The sequence below is a fragment of the Desmodus rotundus genome, chromosome 1, assembly GCF_022682495.2.
Source record: "Desmodus rotundus isolate HL8 chromosome 1, HLdesRot8A.1, whole genome shotgun sequence".
In the NCBI taxonomy this organism is placed as follows: Eukaryota; Metazoa; Chordata; class Mammalia; order Chiroptera; family Phyllostomidae; genus Desmodus; species Desmodus rotundus.
In genome coordinates, this window is record NC_071387.1 from 204,219,954 (window position 1) to 204,241,729 (window position 21,776).

Sequence of the window (21,776 nt, forward strand, 5' to 3'; positions counted from 1 at the left end):
GCACATCTTCCCCGTGTAAACCCTAATGCGCTTCTCTGGTTGGCAACGTCTCAAACGTGTGGTCACCACTCACTGCAGACAGAGATAAGCACGTCCCATGCGAGTCCACTGGGGTAGGGCCCTTGGCAGCTTGTGCCTGATTTTCCTCGACTTCACCCATGTGCCTTTTTCCTTTATTGCTTTTGATCTGTATCCTTCCACGGCAGCAAATCAGAGCTGTAAGCATGACCTTATGCTGAGTCCTGGGAGCCCTCCTAGTGCACTGCTGAACTTGGGAAACCTGACAGAAACAGTAAGTATTCTTATTACTCATATCTCGCAGAGGAGGAAACTGAAGGGCAGAAAGTTAAAAAAAAAAAACCGTTTGCATGAAGGCCTCTGGAAAGGGTAAACCATTACGCTAGCAGGGTTGACCCTCCAGTCTCCCCCGGTTCTGAGCTGGTGATACAGTGTGGTTCCCTTAGATGCCCCTGCTGGGCCAGCATCCCATGGCAATGTTCTTCCCGTTTCCTGCTACAAAAATGTCCTGCTGGACACTAGACCAAGGTCAGGGAACCACAGACCACAGGCCAAACTTAGTCTACCACCTGTTTTTGTACAGCCTGCATGCTAAGAATGATTTTATAGTCTTAGATAGCTGAAAAAGGCAAAAGGGGTGACTTTTGAGAAGTTCTCATTTGAGTGTCCATATGTGATGCTTTCTGGAACACATCCATGTTCATTAGTTACCGACTTCCATGGCTCTTCCCTGTGTGATGGCAGAGCTGAGCAGCCACAGAGACCGCAGGGACATGCAAGCCCTCCATGGGGCACCCCTCCTATAGATCCTTCTGTCCAAGGCCTTTCTCTCCTAGCCAGCCTCGTATCACTTGGACTGTTCTCACCTCTTACATGCCATTTTTCTAGCCCTGGCATCCTGAACAAACTCCCTCAGTCTTCTAAAAGCCAGAAGCCTGTTTTATGTATGTGATCCTATATACTTGGAGGAAAAAAAATCACTTCTTTTCTCCGGTCCTCTGTTTCCTCATCTGAACAATGAGAGTGATATTATTATCCTTATAGTATAATTATGAAAATTAAATGAAATGATATAGATCAAAATCATTTAGTTCCAAGTAAAAGCTCTGGAAACGGTACTTGCACTACTAGTAGTTGTCCTATAACCCCTTTTTTAAATATCTTAGTACAGTGAAGAGCTTATGGCAGATGATCAATAAAAACACCAACTTTATTAGCATGACATTATAGAAACTAACCAGATGTCACGGGGTGGCTGAGAGAATTCGGGCCAATTTCTCACCTTCTCTGAGTTTCAGCATCCCCGTTGCTAACAGGTCTGTGATGCTACCCAGTTCTCTTCGAAAGGCTTGTCGAAGAGTCAGGTCCATCTTCCTCATACCCATTGTCTAAAATGCTACTCAGGATCACGATGTCTCTTCTGTGACCCCTAAGGTCCAACCCCCTTGTACCATAGTCAACTTCCACACTCTGGATTTCTCAGCGATGCAGCTTGCTCCAGAAAATCTCATCTGGGTATGAGAAGTCAGTTTGAAGAGGCTGTTCTGTATCTCAGCGCAATTTTCTACTTATCCACAGCAGACTCTCTCCTGCTTTTATCAGATTATAACTGACCTAATTTGCAAAGAATCCAGTGAAAAGAGTCTCATTAAAAGCCTTCATCTCTTTAATAGCCTCTCTTTTCTCCCCCAAATGACCTAGGTCAGAATGGTCCAATACAGCCAGCTGGGAAAATTACAAAGTCATTCAAAAAACCTCTGAAGGGAGCTCGCGAGGAGAGGCATCTCTAAGGACTGGTGACAGGCATGTCCCGGTTAGGAGTGGGGTCAGGTATAGTCGTGGGGTAAAAGTAGTTTATGGAATGTCTGCAAAGTGCAGCACTGGGTAACTACTATCCCCTCTCCCCCATTAAAAGTTGTGTTGTTGTTTTTTTTTTAAGAATCCCTAGTCACTATACTTTAGATTAATAATACAAACAATTCAGTGGATTATTATTTTGACCATTACAACTCATGCAAAAACAGTGCAATGAAATAACTCCTGGTAATAAAATCATTCAATCAATGTTTATCAAGTGTCACAATGTGCAAAACACTGCGGCAACAGAGGCTGTATCAGTTAGGTGTTCCCACAAAAATGCTGTGTATCAAACAACTTCTGCATCTCAGTGGCACACAACCATAAGCATCTACAAACTTGAAGAGACTGAGAAGGCCTGGCTTTAGACAGCAGCGGTGTGCACAGCCCTGCTCCATGTATTTCTTATCCACCTCCTGAGCCTGGCGGGCTGCCCAGGGAGAGTTACTCAAATAGTAATGGCAGAGATGGAAGAGGGAGGCTTCTCTAAGGCTTAGCTCATAACTGGAATATTGTACCTTCTGTCCTATTCTCAGCAGTCACATGGCCAAGAGCAAAGTTAAGGGTTAGGGAGGTATCCTCTGCTCATAATGAGGCTATTCCAAGTGGATGTATAAAGAAGCAAAAACTTGAAGCCAATATTTCAATTTACTACAGAGTCATAGAATATGATGGGAATCTAGGGGTCATCTAGTTAACCTCTTCATTTTAAAGAAATCTCAGTACCAGAAAAGTTCAATGCCAGTAAGCCAGTTTAACCCTAGGATTCTGTATTAAGAAGCACATTTGCTTACAAATACAAACCACTTTTTCCAAAAGCAACTCAAATTATTTGGAAATAGAGTACCATTTCTAGCCCTCCCTCTCTCTTTAACAACACAGGGCAGAGAGCCTAGGCTCACAGCACAACCCTGTAGCTTGTATAAGAAGTTTGAGTGAGACCATCAGGTGGGTTGAGAAGCTAATCCAAAACCTCTTTGACACAGAGAAATCAATGCACATGGAAATGAAGGTAAATTGCTGCTCAGTAGCTAAGCCATTGGGAGGGTCCTCATTGCCCAGGTACCTCATCCAAGACTGGAGCTAGAAACCCAAACTGTGAAGTCTGAGGGGTCCCAGTTACAAAAATCAAGGAATGCAGTGATACGGGATTCTCCAGACTTATTTTTTGTTTGTTCGTTTTTATTTTCTTTTATTGATGAGAGAGAGAGAGAAACACTGCTGTGTTGTTCTACTTATTTATACATTCATTGATTTCATTGGTTGATTCTTGTATGTGCCTTGGCTGGGAACCAAACCTGCAGCCTTCATGCATAGGGATGACACTTCAACCAACTGAGCGACCGCCCAGGACTCTCCAGGCTTACTGATGTTCGGATGTGACGTCTGATGTGGCAGTTCTCACCATGTGATATCCTACATGTTACCTCAGAATTGCTCCTTAAGCATGGCGCAAGGATGTTTCTTTCCCAGCTTCAGCTGAGACTGTCTCATTCTCCTCTAGCTCTTACCTGCTGCTCTGTCTTATCTCCAGATGTGTCACCTTGCGTCAAACAACTCACGATTGCTTGAATGTGCCATACTACTTGATACCTTGATGCTTTGTGCACATTTTGACCCTTCTGCCTGGAATTGTCCTGGGCCTTCTTTTCTGCCAAGGAAACTAACTCTTTGAGATGCAACCTCAGGATTATCCCTTGTGGTAAATCTTCCCTGCCCACTCCCCCCTCAGGGACTGCATATCGCAGAGAAGCTAGGCAGGTCTCCACTTTTGTTTTGTTCATGCATATTGTTATTATTTTTTAGCATGCACACTTATTCCAAAAAAATATGAACTACTTAAGGGTAGAGGCCATCTTACTTTATGTTGTTGCCATAGAATCTACCAGTGTCTACTAAGTCTTATAAGGTAAATGCTGATTGACTGAATGACAGGGAAGGAAGCAGGGAGAGAGGGGGAGAAGAAGGGAGAAGAGGAGGAGGAGGAAGGGGAGGAGGAAAAAGGGGAGAAAGAGGTGTGGGGAGGGAGGGAGGATATATTGATTTGCTGCTACTAATTGTCAATAAAGTAGCTTCTCCGGTTCAGGAAAGGAAATCTTCTCTATGTCAGTTTTTGTTTTTACAAAGGTCCTAATTTAGATCATTCTTCCTATTTCATTTTGCAGAGATCTATTTTTCACGAAGCAAGTAGACATGAGAGACAAGCCAAATGGGTCAGAATCCAAACAGACACTGGATGGAAACATGGCCCCAGAGCAGAAACGGGAGTGAAGAAACAGAGACAGGACCCAAGACAAAAGTCCTGGGCGGGGCTGCAGCGCAGGCACCTAGTGTGGGCTGGGCGTTTGGCTCGCCTAGACACGGCCAGGAGTCTGGGAAGTCACTTTGCTGAAATGCTGCAGCAGTAACGGAGGTCCTCAGAAGTCTGGGGAAAAGGACCAAGACCATTGAGAAGGTCTCCTCAGATGACTCGCATGCATCACGGCTAAAGATCTAACACTGAATTATCATAACGGACTGAATATCACATCCCCTCTTCTTCTTGCCCTGTTATTTATTTATTTTGAGTGAAATTGTCAGCTGTTATTAAGGCCAATTGTACCACCAGTAAATTCTGCTTTGTTTTCTTTTTGGCAGGTTCACAAAGGCTTGTATCTGCATTTTATACTCAAGATCTAGACTCAGTATTTCCACAGGCTAATCTAAAACCCTGCTAAGGGGCTGACATGGATACAAAATGAGCAACTATAACTAACAACAATTCACAAATTTTCAAAACAAAAGTTCTGCTGTGAATACAATCCAGTATTTGGTCCATTACCAGAACATATAATCACACAGTTAATATCTAGATTAAGGAATCTTAATTCAAATAACTATAATATATTACTTATCTAGAAGATACCACGCCTATGATCTTAATTATTTAAAACACTATCAACAACACTTTGAATTATATAAAATATACAAAATTTAAAAAGCTGTTAGTGTTAAAATACATGTGATGAAATTTATATATTAAAGTTAATGAACTTCATTAAATGTCCCTCAGAGTTTGCTTCTAGGCACAATTGTAATCAACTCAGCTAAGTTCCTCTTCAGCTAAAGAGGTATAACTAGGTAGGGAAAGTTTTCAGAAGGCAGACACACTAACAGTGCAAAGAAGTGGCAGAAGAGAAGAGAAATCCAAACTATAACAACTAGGTTCCTCAAAAAAACATTGAATATCAAAAACCCCAGCAATTCCCAGCAATTCCACTTCTGGGAATATACTCAAAAGAAGTGAAAGCAGGGACCCGAACAGATGTCTGGCACACGTGTTCACAGCAGCTCGATTTGCAAGAGCCAACAGGTGGGAGCACCATGTGTCTGTCAGCTGGTGAGTGGGGAGCAAAAGGTGGCCTGACACGCAAGGCAGTTGTCACGCAGCCGTAAAGAGGGAAGAAATTCTGACATGTGCTACAACACGGGTGACCCTGAACATCACCAGGCTAAGTGAAATGAGCCAGTCACAAGGGTACAAACACGGCATGAGTCTACTGAGATGAGGGACATAGAGTAGTCCCATTTGTAGAGACAAAAAGAGAACGGCGGTGGCCAGAGGAGGGGGCCGGGAGGAGGAATGGAGGGTTTGTGTTTAACAGTTGTGGAGTTTCAGCTGAGGAAGATGAAAAAAGTCCTGGAGAGGGAGGGTGCTGATGGGTGCACAGCAGTGTGAATGCACTTGATGCTGCACAGCTATACATTTAAAAATGGTTACTTAATTTCAATTAAGAACATACTGACAGTAACCAGAAGGGAGGTGGGAGGGGATAATGTGGGGAAAATGGGGGAAGGGTTGTCAAGGAACGTGTATAAAGGACACATGGACAAAGCCAAAGTGGGGTAGGATCGAGGGTGGGAGGTGGGGATGGTTGGGTTGAGGGGGAGTGGTAAGGGGAAATGGAGACAACTGTGCCTGAACAACAATTTTAAAAAAAGAAAAAAATAGTTGAAGGGCTAAATTTTACATTGTGTATGTTTTATCACAATAAAAAAGAAACTATTGTATATCAACTATATTAAAAAATATTTTAATTGCAAAAACTGCAGTCAAATACAAAATCTTAAAAATATAGATGTCAGTCCACAGAATCTTTGTACATACAACTTGCACATACCAATAGCTTCTTCCAAATATCCCTGTATGATACATAGTTCAATACTGATGCTAATAACAATAATACTGTATCAATAAAATTAAATTATATTCATTCTCAATACTCTGCAGAAAGAAAGTTCCTTTAAAAAGTTTTTTTAATTAAAATAGTTGCAATTAATTATGATCATAAAGGAACAAATTCTGTAATTAAAAAAATGACCCTCCATGAGTTAGTTACATATAAATGTTAGCCAATATTTGCCAAAGTATCTAACACACCACCTACAATGTAGAAAGCAATCATTAAATGCTGTTTCCATATGGTATGTTTTTTAAATGGAAAAACAGATCTAGTAAAATTAATCCCTTTCACTTAATATTCTATTAGAGTATTGTCTCAAAGTTTGGAAAATGCACTTGTTATTATTGTCAGCAAATACCACCATAAAATCAAACCATTTTAGAGAGATAGGAGCCAAAAGCTTTGTCATCTTCTATTCTGAATTCTGGTTTAAAAAAAAAAGATTCCTTTTAGCAAGACTAAAAATGTTTTTTGCCCAAACATTAGCCCAGAAAAATCCCCTAAAAGCAATATTCTGGGAAATGTTTTAAACTCCCGATAAAAAAGCAATCAAAAGCAAAATGCTGGGTCAGGGACTAACACAGCGCCCATTGGGAGGCTCTCTGAGCTTCCCCACACAGCAGTGTGCTTTTGAACATGACATTGGGATTTGAAGTTTCCTCTGGCACTTGTGAGGTTGATGGAGCTGCACTGAACATCTTTCTCATGTATAACATTTGCTTTTTCCCGGCTGATAGAAAGCAGCACAATGGCATCTTGCAGCTAGGGTATGCTGCAAAGAAAAAAAAAAAACACAATTTGGAGCTTAAGACATAGAGCGAACTTTCAGTCTCACTCCTGCTCAATTTAAGTACCATTAGGTTTGGTGTTTTACTTGTTTGAGGATTTAAGAAAATACCTAGGTCCATTTTTAAAGTTATAACATAATGGAAAAGTAAGTTAAAAGATTAGAATACATGAATACCAATTATTTCTAGAAAAGCTCAAATAAATATGTACTTTAGTTAAATTAGAACAACAGAGAAAAATAGAATTTATAGTTGTCCTGAAGAAAACCCTAGAAAAATCATGAATACTGCTACTCGAGACCTAGGAGTTTTTTTTGTATACAGTATCTAATTTTTAAAAAAGCCTCGGACTATGAAACTTGGCAGCTGTCTCTGTCGCCTAATACCTCTGTGGGCCCAAGTATTTCATCGCTCTGGTTGTGCATGTGTAAAACGGAAATAACATTGACTGCACAGGGTTGTTACAAGGATTAGAGACCATGTATGGAGGTGCCTCTGACAAGCCTGTCCCTCGATAATGGTCTTCCCATCCTTGTCGCTGCGATCTCTTCCTAAAGCTCTGAAGCTGCACTTCTGCCTGTGGGAGACTCTCCAGCCTAATGCACGAGAGTCAGGTTATCCTTACGGAATCACACATACAGAGCAGCATTCCCTGCCCATCACCTCTGAAACAACTTCCTTCAGACTTTTAGGGTTCAGGGTGACCCTACAACTCAGCAAGTGCTCTCCAACTAGATCAACAGTTTCTAAAAAGGCTAGGCAAAAGAAGACACACTTTCTTTTGACCAGGAGCTCAGACGTTTCCATAAAAATCAGCATCCTCCTCTGACATACCTACGTGAATTCTCCCAAAGGGTTATTTTTCTGCAGTTGTTTATGGTTTCCTTCCTATTACTGACTGAAATTGCCTAATCTAGCTGTTTTACCTCCATTTCCAGCCCGTAGCACAGCCTGAAATACAATATATTTAGTGTTTAGAATGTAACTTCCAAATGAATGAATTCTGATCTTATCTAAGTTGTAATATGGTGCCACCAACTCCATCCAAGAAAAGACATGGTTCTTGGGAGGTAACTGTGGGCAATATGAATGCTAAATGTCTACAAACCCAAAAGGTGTTTTCAATATAAGCAATGTCAAAGCTCGCCATGTGTTATTTCATTAACCCTTACCAGAAGGATACTTAAGAGGACAAAGTGCATTAGTGATATCACACTAATCTTCAACGAGTAAGATCAGGAATGAACACGAAGAGGGCAGAACAAGATTAGCCTTACAGCTCGGAGTGAAGCTGAAGCAGAGTTAGAGCTTCAAAGAATTACAAACACTACAGAAAACCGTGGAGCAAGCCTCTAGGTGCTTATGTCAAAACCATAAATCTATTTTTAAAAATCATAAATCTTATTCAGATGGGGCAAGTTCTTTTTCTTTTTGATTAAACAAAACCAACATATAACAAAAAACTTAACCACCTTAATTAATCACTTGTAAGCGTACAGTTCAATGTGTGAAGTATATTCATATTTTGGGCGACGGATCTCCAGAACGTTGTTATCTTGCAAAGCCAAAACTCTGCACATTCAATGACTCTCCAGTTTCCCGATGCTCTCGCTAGCCCCAGGCTACCCCCTTTTCCGCTATCTGATTCTAGCAGCTTGACTATTCTAGATCAGTGTCTACATCTCTCATCCAAAGCATAAGGGATCTCAAAGTGAACGTGATATGATGCCATTAGAAAAAGAAAAACACAAATCTCAAATACCAAAGAGAACCTGGGCCCTGACTGGTTCTGCTCAGTGGGCTGGGTGTCATCCTGCAAAGTGAAAGGTCACCAGATTCCCATGGACCTGGTTTTGGCCTGGTTCCCAATTAGGGGCCTGCAAGAGGAGACTGATAATATTTCTCTTGCACATCGATTTTTCTCTCCCTCTCTTTCTCCTTCCCTTCCCTCTCTCTAAAAATAAATAAATAAAATCTTTAAAAAAGAGAGAAAACTTGGAAAGCAAGTATGTATAAAGTTTACAATAGTTAGCACAAAGAAAAGTAATCCTAGTCACCCGAGAGATCAGGGGAAGCAGAGAAGGAGTCACTAGCGATGGAATTGAGCAGGAAAGAATGCTGGCCTAGGAGCCGAATGCCCTCAGCTTCCGTTCTGCTTCTCTGACAGCGGCGAGCAGTACCAAGTGTCTCTGAGACTTGGGTCCCCATCCTTAAGACTGCTGATGCACAGGCAAGATAAAATACTGTACTACTATGTCTTTGTAATATCAAAAGGGTTTTGCCGATGAAAGACAAAATTATTTCAAGAGTCATTTTTAAACGTTATCGTTTAGCAGGTACAGGTTTCAGTTTTGTGAGATGACAACCGTCCATAGATGGAGGGTGGTGATGGCCGCGCAACAATACAAATATTTTTAATGCCACTGAACCTTTCGTTTAAAAATGGTTAAAACGGTAAATCCTTGTGTTATATGTATTTTACCACAATTTTAAAAAATAAATTATTTTTAAATGTATAAATATAACACTACTAAAATTTTGAAAAATGATTTCTCAATGAGATCACATATTTTGGAAGTAAAGTGTTTTAATATTTTGTTTTTGTTTAAATTAATAATCATGTGTGGTATTTAGATTTTGAATTGCCATTTTTTGCCTTCCTGTCTCCAAAATACTATCAGCATCATAAACACAAAATTAAATAGTCTGATCCTGGTATTAGCACACCTATTTTGTAAAGACTCCAAATGCATTAACACAGAGTTCCCCTCCTTTTGAGAAAGCAATTACTATTATTATTTTTAGTTGCAGAAAGCAACAATTGATAACACCGTCTAATTGGTAGGAAAACAGGAATACAAAGATGTTGAGTGGTTTGCTCCGTCCTAGGAGTCTACTAGGCCAGCTATCACCCCAAAAGATAATGCCCTCTTAACTAGGGGAGCAGGAGGGGAAGTTGGTTCCCTATGTATGATTTCCAGGGCTTAATCAGGTTGATTGGTAAGGTTAATTCTTGATACTAATAAAGTGTGTGATTTAAGATTCTAATACACACACACACACACACACACACTCAGTATTCTAAAATATTTACATGCGCATTCCCCGAATGATTGAGACAAAAGTAGATGAGCTGTGTTTAAGTCACTGTCTCCAGGAATCACACATCTTTAGTTTTGAGCAACTTTTTTTGCAAAGTGTCTGTTCTTACATTTATTTGTAGGCTTGAAGTGCAGCGGTTCTTTCTCTTTCCCATCTTTCATTCTATCAACATTTAATAAGCAAATACTGTTGCCAAACACTATAACGAACCCCATTAAATTGCTGAAATGGCCCTTAGATGACCTGTCCACTGACATAATGAAATGCTAAACAGTAAGCTGGCCTGGGGAAGACAACATTCTTCAGAAAATTTCAGCTTAGGGTTGTTGCATCTCCTTCAAGAACTCTGCTCATTCAGGCACCTTGACTTCAGGAAAGCCCCAGGGGACCCTAAGTTGTATGTGGGTGATGGACTGGTCACAGCCAGGACTCTGCACACCACCTGTCATGGAGGTTGGTCTCCACAGTCACACTGACACAGAGAAAAAGAATTTCCATCTCCTGAAATGCCAAACTATTCTTCTTACTCAAATAGCCTGGGAAATAATATTCAAGCCCTAAATGGAAATGGGCCTTGTTCCTGCTGTATGTATCCCATTTTCAGTCCGTATCCCGCCTCCTAAAAGAGATTGCTAAGTTCCCCGAGGCAATTAAACAATCTAAGTAAAATTTTATTTTTTAAAAATGAAGGTAAAAGACCAAAAACACACTACAGGAGGAAAACAGGTAAGGTAGAAGTAGTGATAGGTGAGAAGATTTGATTTATTCAGTCTGTCAAGAATTCATTAAGAAATTTTATATAACTTATTCATAGAGAATTTAGTAAATGTCAGGCACAATGCTAAATGTTTCACACCGATGATTCCATTTAATTTGCACAGCGATCACAGGGAGACAGGTGCTATTCCTGCCCCCGTTTATGGGTAAGAAACATACCCAAGACACATGGTAGCTTAGAACCAGGAAAGGCCTTGGAGGTCACTGGACTCAAATGCTGTGTCAGTGAAGATGTTTGGAGACTGTCTTTACACACTCCCACTACAGATGATGAATGCACTCTTTAAAATTACAGTGAAAAAAGGTTTTTCTTTCTTTCAGTTTTATCAAAACCTTCGGCCCTTTAAATTCTATTTTTGGTTGCTTTAATGCAGAACTCCAGAAACCTCTTTCATGTGTCTGAAGAGAGGCGGCATTATTCCCATGTGATTTGGCTTCCAGAAACTTCACAGTCAATGGCTGGCAGAGTCTTCCCCAGAACCCCCAATCCCTGGCTCCCCCAACACACTGACTGCAGCCTTCCAAAGTCTCTGTGAAAGTCCAAAGCCCAGAACTGAGCACCGCGTTGCCGATGGCTCTGGCCAGCACAGGGGCAGCCAGGCGATGGCACGCCTTGCTCACTAGCTCTGCCTGGCGATGCAGGCCAAGCTCACACACACTGCCCGGTCCCCACTGCCTTCCAGGCAGCTGCGGGAGGGGTACAGGGGGTATAGGCCTGGGGTCTTTTTCTCACGAACCACACTTAAGCCAGGTTTCTGTTGACATCCTCTTACATATTTTATATTTCAATTGTTTTTTACTCTTGTTAAAGCTCATCAGAATAGCTCCAATGAGTCTTCAAGATTATAAATAATTTTTAACTTTGGCTTTATTACCTAATGAATCAATCAGTTTTGTAACCAATGGGAGTTTTCTCACAAATCACAGTGAGAGAGCAGTCAGCAGGTACAAGGCATTCTGGGATTGAGTGGGAGGAATCACACAGAACTCTTCTCATCCTAGGATGTGGGCATAGCCTGGGGCTGAAGAACTTAATCTTAGAGAGAAAAGTCTAGTCACCTGAAGTGGTGTCCAAAGCTCAGACCTGGACAAGTAACCTTCATACAAGGATGTTCAATATGGCGGAAGGTTCCCTGTGTTTCTGGGAAATCTGCTTGTGATTTCCTATGATCTCTGTCCATTTAATGGATCCTGTTCCCTCTACTGGACCAGAACTATTGCTGTTCACCAGCATGTCTGAATATGGACATTCTCCCCATCATTGTGTCTACCTGGCCAACATCACCACCAACAGGAAGATCCGTTTCCCTCTCTGGGCTCCTCATGGCCAGCTGTCTCACAACAGCCCACTTTCTGCACCCAGCCGCGTCAGAGAAGCCAAGTGCTGGACACAGGAAGGGAACTGTCGAAACTGCCCTCTTTACATTCCCTGGTTATGGTCGGGCTGGTTCTGGAGCCTGAAAATCGAAGGGAGAAAAGTCAAGAGGCTTTAAGAGAAGGTAGGTAAAAAAAGGCTCAGAGAGGCAGAAAACCAGCTCGGCTTTGCCAGACACCCTGTCAGCCACGTAAATGAGGCTACTCAGATATGACGGGATGATAAAAAGAGCTCCCTTTACTGATCCTCACTCTGTGACAGGCATACTGCATGCGTTACCCTGTTGAGCTCTCACGACAAAGGCTGTGCGGCTGGTACAGCCATCTCCATGTCAGAGCCGGGGAAACTGTGACCCAGAGTAGGGTATTTCTGTGTTTGTTTGTTTGGCTCCCCTGAGTCAGCAGGTAAGTAGCAGAGCCGTGGCTCGAACCAAGTTTGTCTACAACATCCACTGCTGAGCAGTTTTTCAGACGTAACTCCAGAGACCCAGTGGAGTTGAGCAACTTACCCAAGACTTGGTTGCAGATCCAGGGCTGAGACTGGGGCCTTGTATCTTCCAAAACTATCTTGTACCCTCTTCACAATACAAAGTGATCCCTTGCCCGGGATGCAGGTTACTACCACTTCCTTTTTTAGTTACCCACAAACCATTCATGTATCTCCTTATAATGTTGCTGGTGTCCATTTTTCCTCTTTTGGACCTTGTGACATTTACATATCTCTACACCTCAGTTTTTACAATTTCTCGAAATGGCTGTTTGGTTCTGTGATATTTTATCAGTTTTTTTCCCCTTAGGACCTGGAGATACATTGTGCCTTAGCACGAAAGCTTGAACACATTTGAAAACATGTTTGCTTTCTGCCTTCTCACTCTTCCACAGAAGATTATTCACCCTAATCGAAAATCACAAATAAAATATGAACAGCGGATGCCAGGCACTGCTCAGCACATTACGTGTATCCCATTTAATCCTCACCACAACCTGAGTACTATTCTTATCCCCATGTTTTAGCTGAGGAAACCAAAGCACAGAGAGATTTCAGTAATTTCCCCCAAGTCACAGAGCTGGCAAAGACAGACTTCAAACCCAGGAATCTGGAACCAGAGCCTGCATTTTTAAAACATGCTTCCTCCGCCTGAAGAAGGGAGGGCTTATTTCCTGTCATCATCCATTCATTTCACATTCTCTGCCCCAGGTGAGGTCCTGGCCCTTCCTTGCACTAGCTCCTAGCACAGCAAAGAGATTTTGGTACTTGGTTCATTGTTGTAGCCTCAGCCCTTCCTTGACTTCAGCAGTGCTGACACATTTCTGGAATTAAATGCCAGTGCTTACACCTTTCGTAAACAGCATTTTAAATCTATTATATTAGTTTCTAACACAAATCCTCTTTCTTTTTTTTTCTTTTTGCCTTTTGACTATCACGTTTACTTTTGTTGTATTTTAATAGAATTTCCCATATTCCTTTATAGAGGCTAACAAGATCATAAAGCATTATTCAATATAATTGTTAGGTTACTATATTTGGTTAAATAAGTCAGTATACAGATCACACTTGAATTACCAACTCATAACTACTTAGATGCACATCTTAAAAACCAAAGCAGAATTAAGATCGCATTGTTATTTTTTCCTGAAGACACAATCCAATCTGATATTTCTTCAAAGGTTTTGTCATGATCAATAAGCATTAAGCATATAAACAAAGATACTATGAGAAATTGGTTGAACACGTCGTGCCATAAAGACTGAAAACTGTCATATAAGAACAAATCCCTACTTCCCTTTGTTCGACTGCCATGTGTCTCCTTCAAAAAACATCAGGTCCAGTTTATTCTTCGTCAAAGTTCCTTCAGATAATCCCTTTGCTGAAATGAATTTGGTTTTGGTCAATGGAGCTGACTTGAATATTCTCTTCGGGTTGCCTTGTTTTCAAGTGAACAGGACAGCCTTTGAGTAGCATCAGAGTACCCTAACCTGGCTTTGTCCTTTGTTAGTCAGCAAATTATATTTTTTTAAAAATGACTATAGGCCAGACATATTCCGGGCACCAGAAAAGATTCAGACAAGGTCCTGCTCTCAAGACGCATATATTCCACTCAGCTGACAGATAATAAATACATAATGAATACAATAGTTAGTTGTCGCTACACCAGCACTCTGAAGAAGGCAGACAAAAGGAGGGAGGTAAACTGCCCCGGTCAGCATAGTCTGGGAGTGTCTCCTGGGCAGAAGGCATTACACTGGAGGCCAGAAGGAGGAGGAAGCCAGCTAGCGACAATCTGGAGGAAGATCCAAGTAAATCTGTAAGACAAAACCTGGCGGGTGTGGGAGCCAGAAAGACTGGCTGGGATCAGTGAGTAAGCAAAGGGTGGACAGAGTTGAGGTCTGAGAGATAGATGGGCTCCAGTCATTTCAGTAAGTAAGCACAGAGGGTTTTGAACTAATGAATGATGTACCTGATTCATGCTTTTGAAAGATACGCTGTACAGAGAGGCAAAAGTGAGGGCAGGGAAACTGGTGAGGAGGCCTTTGGAGTAAAAAAGTGGGAGATGAGTGACTAGATTGGGTTTATAATATAGATGCTGTGAGAAATAAGAGGATTTAGGATACATTTTGGAGTAAGATCCAACAGGATCCTGGTAGGGTGGTGTGGGGGTGTGAGGGGGGGGAAAAAGAAATAAGGAATTGCTCCAAGGATTGAAGACTGATGGACAAGGAGGCAGAATACTTAGATAAGGAAAACTTGATTAGGAACAAACTTGGCAATGGATGAACTCAGTAGTTCTTTTGGGGTCCTGTTAAATCTCCTGTTTCTATAGGGCATTCAAATGCAAATGATGGGGAGGCAACGAGACACAGGAGGATAGAGTCCAGCAGAGAGGTCTGACTAATAATACCAACTCAGGAGTCATTAGCATAGAGATATTTTGTCAAGCCATTGGTTTAGATATTGTCACCCAAGGGAAAATTATAGGAAAAAAGGATCAAGGCCTGAGCCCTGGGTACTCCAACATTTCTTTAAAGAAAAAGAAACACACCTAGCAAAGATGACCTAAAAGAAACAACCAGGGAAGTTGGAAAATGAGACAGTTCAGTAAGGAGTGACATCAGCAAGATGGCAGAACAGAAAGCCCCAAACCCGTCTTTCTCCCACGGAGACGCAGATGCAACAATACACGAACCATTCCGTGGATGAGAAATCCTGGAACCAGTTCAGAGGCACCTGCACCCACACAAGTATGAAACCTGCCACAAGGAAGTGGAGAGGAAATTTTTGTGGCACGATCTCATCAGAGCTCCTCCCCCTAACACAGTGCCACACAGTTGAGAGGAAACTCCCAGCTCCCAGGTTCTCTTTCGGGATGAAAAAATTGAACTGTATTTCCAATGTTGTGACTTTGGGAGGGTGGAGGGGGGCCATTGCTGCCTGAGGAACTGGCTTCTGGCTTGGCTGTCTCAGCACAGATGAAATCCAGCATACTCTAGACAACTGGACCACTGGGAACATAACAGCTGGGGGGCTTTTTCTTCTCCAGGGGACCTGCTGTACCACAGACAGAGGCCAACATAGCTTGGCAGCCTGTCCCTCAGGGGTGGGGTGGGGGGAAAGAGTAGAGCATGTGCCCAGAGTTCTGGCTCTTCAGGGGAGGTGCCGGAGGAACTGGCTGCTATCTGGCCTGTCTTGGGGCCCTGATGAGACCTGGCATCAGACACCTGGAAGCTGCTGAGAACAAAAACTAGATGGGCAGCCTGATGACAGACACCACAGGGAGTGAGAGGCTATGAGATCCTGAAAAAATAACCAGCAAATCCCTCTAATCAGAAATTGGCAAGCACAAGTCCAGAAGAGGTTTGAGAGGCCCCCAGAATCTATAGCCAGGTTGATTATGTGTCTTTGATAATAACTATCTAATATGTGTGAGGTGATACCTCTTTTTTTTTTCAACATTTCACCTTTATGATTCTCAAGTAAAACATAGCATTGAAACAAGTCCTTTCTCCTTACAAAGAGGTGATATCGCCCTGTGGTTTTGATTTGCACTTTCTTGATTAGTGATTTTGTGCATCTTCTCACATATTTGTTGGTCATTTGTATGTGTTCACTGGAGAATGTCTATTCAGGTCCTCTCTGTCAATTTTTTAATCAGACTATTATTATGTAGTTTTTGCTAATAAGTTGTAAGAGTTCCTTAGAGATTTTGGAAATTAACTCATCCGATAATTGGTTTGCAAATATTTTCTACCTTTCTTTAGGGTGCTTCTTCATTTTGTTGATTATTTTTTTGCTGTGCAGAATTTTTTTAGGTTGAGGTAGTTCCACTTACTTATTTATGCTTTCATTGCTTGTGCTTTCGGTGTCATATCCAAAAAGTCACTGTCAAAACCAATATTGAAAAGCTTTTTTGCTATGTTTTCTTCTAAGAGTTTTATAGTTTAAGTCTATATTTAAGTAAATCCATTTTGAGCTGACTTTTGTGTATAAGCTAGGGATCCAATTTCACCCTTTTACATGTGGAAAACCAGTTTTCACAACACCATTTATTGAAAAGGCTATCTTATCCCCACTGAGAAATCTTGGCCCCCTTGTCAAATGTTATAGTTGACCATAGATGCCTGGGTTTATTTGGGGGTTCTTGGTCTTGTTCCATTGATCAATATACCTGTTTTTATGCCAGTAGCGCAGTTTTGATTACTGTTGAGTTGTAATATAGTTCGAAATCAAGAATTGTGATGCTTCAGGGTTATTCTTTTTCAAAATTGTTTTGGCTATTCAGGGTATTTTGTGGTTTCATACAAAATTTAGGATTGTTTTTTCTATTTCTGTGTAAAATGTCATTAGAGTTTTGATACGGATTGCATTGAATCTGTAAATGGCTTTGGGCATATGAATATTTTAATAATACTAATTCTTCTGATCCATAAACATGAGACACCTTTCCATATATTTATGTCTTTTTCAATGTCTTTCATCAAAGCCTTATAGTTTTTAGTGTATAGATCTTTTATATCAGAGGATAAATTTATTCCTATTTTATTGTTTTAAGTTCTTATGGAATATTATTTATCTATAAAAAAAGGAAAATGTTTGATGCTACAACATGGGTTAAAGTTGAAGATACTGAGCCCATCACAGAAGGGCAAATTCTACATTACCCCACTTACATGAGGAATCTAAAGTAGTCAAGGTTATCAAACCAGAAAGTAAAAGGGTGTTTGCCAGGAGCTGGTAGGAAAGGAAAATGATGAGCTGCTATTGAATGGTTATGAACTTTAAGTCATCCAAGATGAAAAGTTCTGGGGATCTGCGGTGCACCATTGTGCCTCTAGTGAACAATACCATACACTTTAAAAAAATTGTTAAGAGGGTTAATCTCATGTTAAGTATTTTTTACCATAATAAATAAAAAGTGCATTAAGGTGGCAAAAGAAGGACATGTTTCAAAAAGAGAAGTGTGGTCAGCCACATCAAATGATGCTGAAAGGTCAAATAAGATGATAATTAGCCTTTATTTTTGGCAAAATATAGATCATTGGCAACCTTGATAAACACTATTTTAGTGCAGTGGTGAGGAAATAATGTAATTAGGATGGGCTAGGGACTGAAAGGGAAACAACAACCTGAAGACAAAGGAGGAATTTCTACAAAAATCAGAGAAATAGTGCAATGTATAGAGGCAGGTGTGCAGTCAAAGTAAGCATTTTTTTTAAAGAGGGGTAATATTAGCATATGTTTGTACACTGACTAAAATGATCCAGTAAAGATAAGAGTACATGATGCAGGAGAGAGAGGGGATACATTTTGGAGTAAACTTTCAGATTTGAATGAATGGGATCCAAACCACAGAGAAAAAGCTGGATTTGGGTATAAACACGCCCATGCCTTCCTCTTACCTCAACAACAACAACAAAAAAAGCAGAAATAGATGTGGGGGCCAGGGGAATTGGTGAATTTATGATGAAAAATAAGTTCTTACCCACATCTATTTTTTTAATATAAAATAAGAGGTGAGGGGATTTAAGGAGCAAAAAGAAAAAGGAAATGCTCATTTCACAGAGTAAGAATATAACCTTACTAGGGATGTGCAGTAAGATTCCTGGTCAGAAATTTCTAGCTAGTCCAAGGCATTCAGGTTGTGTAACTTCCCCAGAAATGTTTAGCTACTGACGTTCCCTGGGATTGGGTTATGTAGCAAATTGAGTTGAACTGAGTTGGAGTTTTTCCAGGTAAGTAGAAGAGGAAAGAGTAAGACAGGAGAACTAAGGACATTTTCAAGAGTAGTGGGACTCTAACACTGGACCCAAGGAATTTGAGCCGAAACAAAGAGAAAGGAAGTCATGAGGGAGTAATAAAGACGGAACAAAATTTCGGTTTTGCAGCCTTCCCTTCTAGCAACTTCTTTCTGTTTTAATTTACATTTCTTAACTTTTTAATTCTTTAATTTAAATATTTTATTGTTTATGCTAGTTGTCCCAATTTCTCCCCCTTTGTCCCCCTCCCCCCAGCCTACTCTCCATTCCCACAGTCAATCCCCACTCTGTTGCTCATGTCCATGGGTTATGCATATATGTTCTTTGACTGCTCCGTTCACCTTCTTTGAACCAGTCCCCACCTCCCCCATCCCCTCTTACAGCTGTCAGTCTGTAACCCTTCCAGCAACTTTTAAGGCAGGGTCTTTATATGCTCTGACCACCTTTCTTTTTTGACAAAAGCTCAGAGCAGTTCATGGCAGGAATGTGCTTAAGGCTAACTGTGCTAGGACGGTCCTGGTCTTCTTCCTCTTCTCCTCTTCCTCCTCCTTTTCCTCCTCCTCCTCTTCTCCAGCAACCCCCCAACCCCCCCAACCCTGCTCCTCTTCCATATGGCAACAGGAGAGTATGACCTGAGACATGCACTGAGATAAGTTCCTATTCACCCATCAGGACTCCTTCAAGTACATCTACTTCTTCACCACACAACAAGCCACAGGGGCCCCAGGAAAGCTTAGCAGGCAACCAGATTGCCATTCATCATCATGCACTTTCCTTCATGAAATAAAAATCCTCCAAGTAAGTGAAGGAGCATAACCCTCCTTTATGATGTTGACTAAGGATAAACATGGCTGCTTCATAGAAACTAATTCATAGGAAGAATTCTTCTATGTGAAACATAATTCCTAGCTGGAATTGAAGATCGAGTGGTGTAAGAGCTGTCCACTCCCAGGATGCGAAATGAAATACAGGAACACAACAAGAATACATCTACCCAATCAATGGGCCATCTGTTTCAGCACCTGATCTCCGGAGGTGACTAATCCTGGCTGGTTCTCAAGAATGTTTAACCATCTCCTCCTGCCCCTCTTCCTGACCCAGTTTCCTCTCTTAATAGAGCATAATAAAAGCATATGGTGCTGAGAAAGTGGCTGGTGGCAGAGTTCTGTCTGAACCATGACAAATTTCTCTCTCACTTTCTCCCCTGCCTTCTGGTACATATGATTTTGATACCTTTCTGGTCTCTAATCTTTTGAGACAGATCCTAATCCTACACAGACAAGGAGAGATAAGAGAATATATACGATTCTTGAGGATATCAAATTTCATGATCTGAGATCTAGGAGTTCTTCAGGTGACATGTTCTCTGGTTTCCACAAGCTAATGCTTATGGGTAAGAGGACAGCCTTATTGGTGGTAATTGGTAAAATTTCCAGATTAACAGACCTGACACTTTTGACCAACAATAATTAACATGTGTGTATACGTGTGCATGTGTGCATAAAATTTAACCTTTTCTTGAAGGCTCAAAGCAATTGCTCTACTAATGTGCTTTTAAACAATGGAACTATTAGAGAGTATATTAAGTATATCAGATTATCTGGCCCTATTTACACTGTCCCAGGCTGCTCACTGGGAACAACACGCACCCCAGCTGTATCCCTACTCCTGGACCTGTCTGGGTTGTAACCCACCAGAGGTCTACTTATAGAAAAATCAAGAAGCTTCTTGGAAAAGAAGTTCTCTTAAGAGAAAGTCAATGCACATACAGAGAGAGAGAGCTAACACTGAGAATGATGCAGAGTATGGAATCAAATCCATCCTACATGTTGTCCTCTGCCCAGCCCTCATAAACTCATACTTGAGTCTTAGGGCAAGGGGCCAATGACAAAAGAATCACTATTAACTCAAAGAGCTCTTTGGTTGACATCCATACTACGCAAAAGATTGAAGTGTCTGGCAGTGTTGGCACCCCCTGCTTGGTGGTGACAACAGCAGGGGCTGCAGGACTAGGGGGTGGCAGCAGCTTCCACAGTGAGAGACTTTGGGCCACAGTGGAGTCCAGAGCCCTGTTCCCCCATGAACATCTTAGGGTTGGGCCCTGGTGGGACTGCCAGCAGCAGCAGTCTTTGGGGTACAAAACTGCGGAAGCACAGTTCCTCCATGGGTCAGAGCAGCGAAACTGACAGCTCCCCAAATCAGGAAAGAAGAAAAATGGCAGACACCATGTGGTAGCCCCCACAGTTGGCTTCAAAAAGACAGAAGAATTTATCTGGAGATTTCTAGAACTATTTCTAGAAGTCCATTAAGGAGGAAGCTGGGAGGCTTTGAAACTGACTCTGATCTCACCTTTGGGTGGGCAGGGTGTAGAGAACACTGTCATTTGCGTCCCTGTGTCTTCACTTGTAGTCTGTCCTCACGAATATTCCCTGCTGTTATTGCTGATGTATGGCACTCGGTAGTTGTAGTCCTCCTCTTTGTAACTTACTCTATTTCGATTGGGTGGTATTGGATGGAATTAAGTGAGAAAAAAAACAAACTCTAAGAAAGAATATGAGAAACTTTCCTATGAGCAAAGCACACGGGTTTTAACATACAAACATGGTAGTATGCGTTTTAGTGATTTGAAATGGTGTTTTTTTAATTTTAGTGATTTTAGAACATTGATTATGCCAAACATCTAAAATTCAAACAAGTGAGTTACAACTAAATTATGCACGTTTCCGTTCCACGTACACCACGCTTCAAGTAAATGAGGCGTGGGCAGCAAATACAAACAAGGTTGATCATTTTCTTTCCGTCAAAAATCAATGTCCTGTATACCTTTGTTTTTGATGGCTTTCTGATGCTGCCTATTACTAATTTTTGCCTACATGACATTTCTTTTACTCAAGAGCAGTATCGAGAAGTTCCAGCATATAGATAAGTTGAATGAATCTGTAACCTATAAACATAACCTAGGTAGCTGGGCCTGTAACACAACAAGGGATGAGCCCAAATGGACAAAGAACCAATGCAGAGAAGTTTTCTAAACTGTCATTAGTGACCACCAGCATCACCAGATGGACTGATTTTAAGTGCTGCTGATGGCTGATGTCAATGAGCAGCAGAACTTTAAGGAAATGAAGGGAAGGGTTTTACATTTATCGCAGGACCTAATTTGAACACTTGAGTAGCAATTAAGTCCCATCTATTGTTCAAGGAGCATGATGAACTGCAACATCAGTTATCAGAAATGTTCCCAACCTGGGCCATTAGGCTTGAATAAATAGGGGGTTCTGGCTCTTTGAAGCCAGATGGCGAATTTAAACACTCCTAGATAGACCGTGGTCAAGAAAGACCTTGGTCAGAGATACACATTTAAATCTGGCTCTGTCACTTACAT

General features: G+C 41.3%; 1 protein-coding gene across 2 annotated transcripts in view; it reads right to left on the minus strand.

Annotated features, from left to right (window-relative positions):
• Positions 1 to 21,776, minus strand: part of PLCXD3 (phosphatidylinositol specific phospholipase C X domain containing 3) — a 139,602-nt gene that overhangs the window by 112,372 nt on the left and 5,454 nt on the right. Inside the window, exon 1 of one of the 2 annotated variants that reach the window (XM_045186365.3) lies at positions 1,301 to 1,557. The exons of the other annotated variant lie outside the window; for it this stretch is intronic. Within the exon in view, the coding sequence (XP_045042300.2) occupies positions 1,301 to 1,403 (103 nt within the window). The 5' untranslated portion in view covers positions 1,404 to 1,557. Of the gene's footprint in view, positions 1 to 1,300; positions 1,558 to 21,776 lie in introns of those variants that run through there. 2 annotated transcript variants of the gene reach the window in all.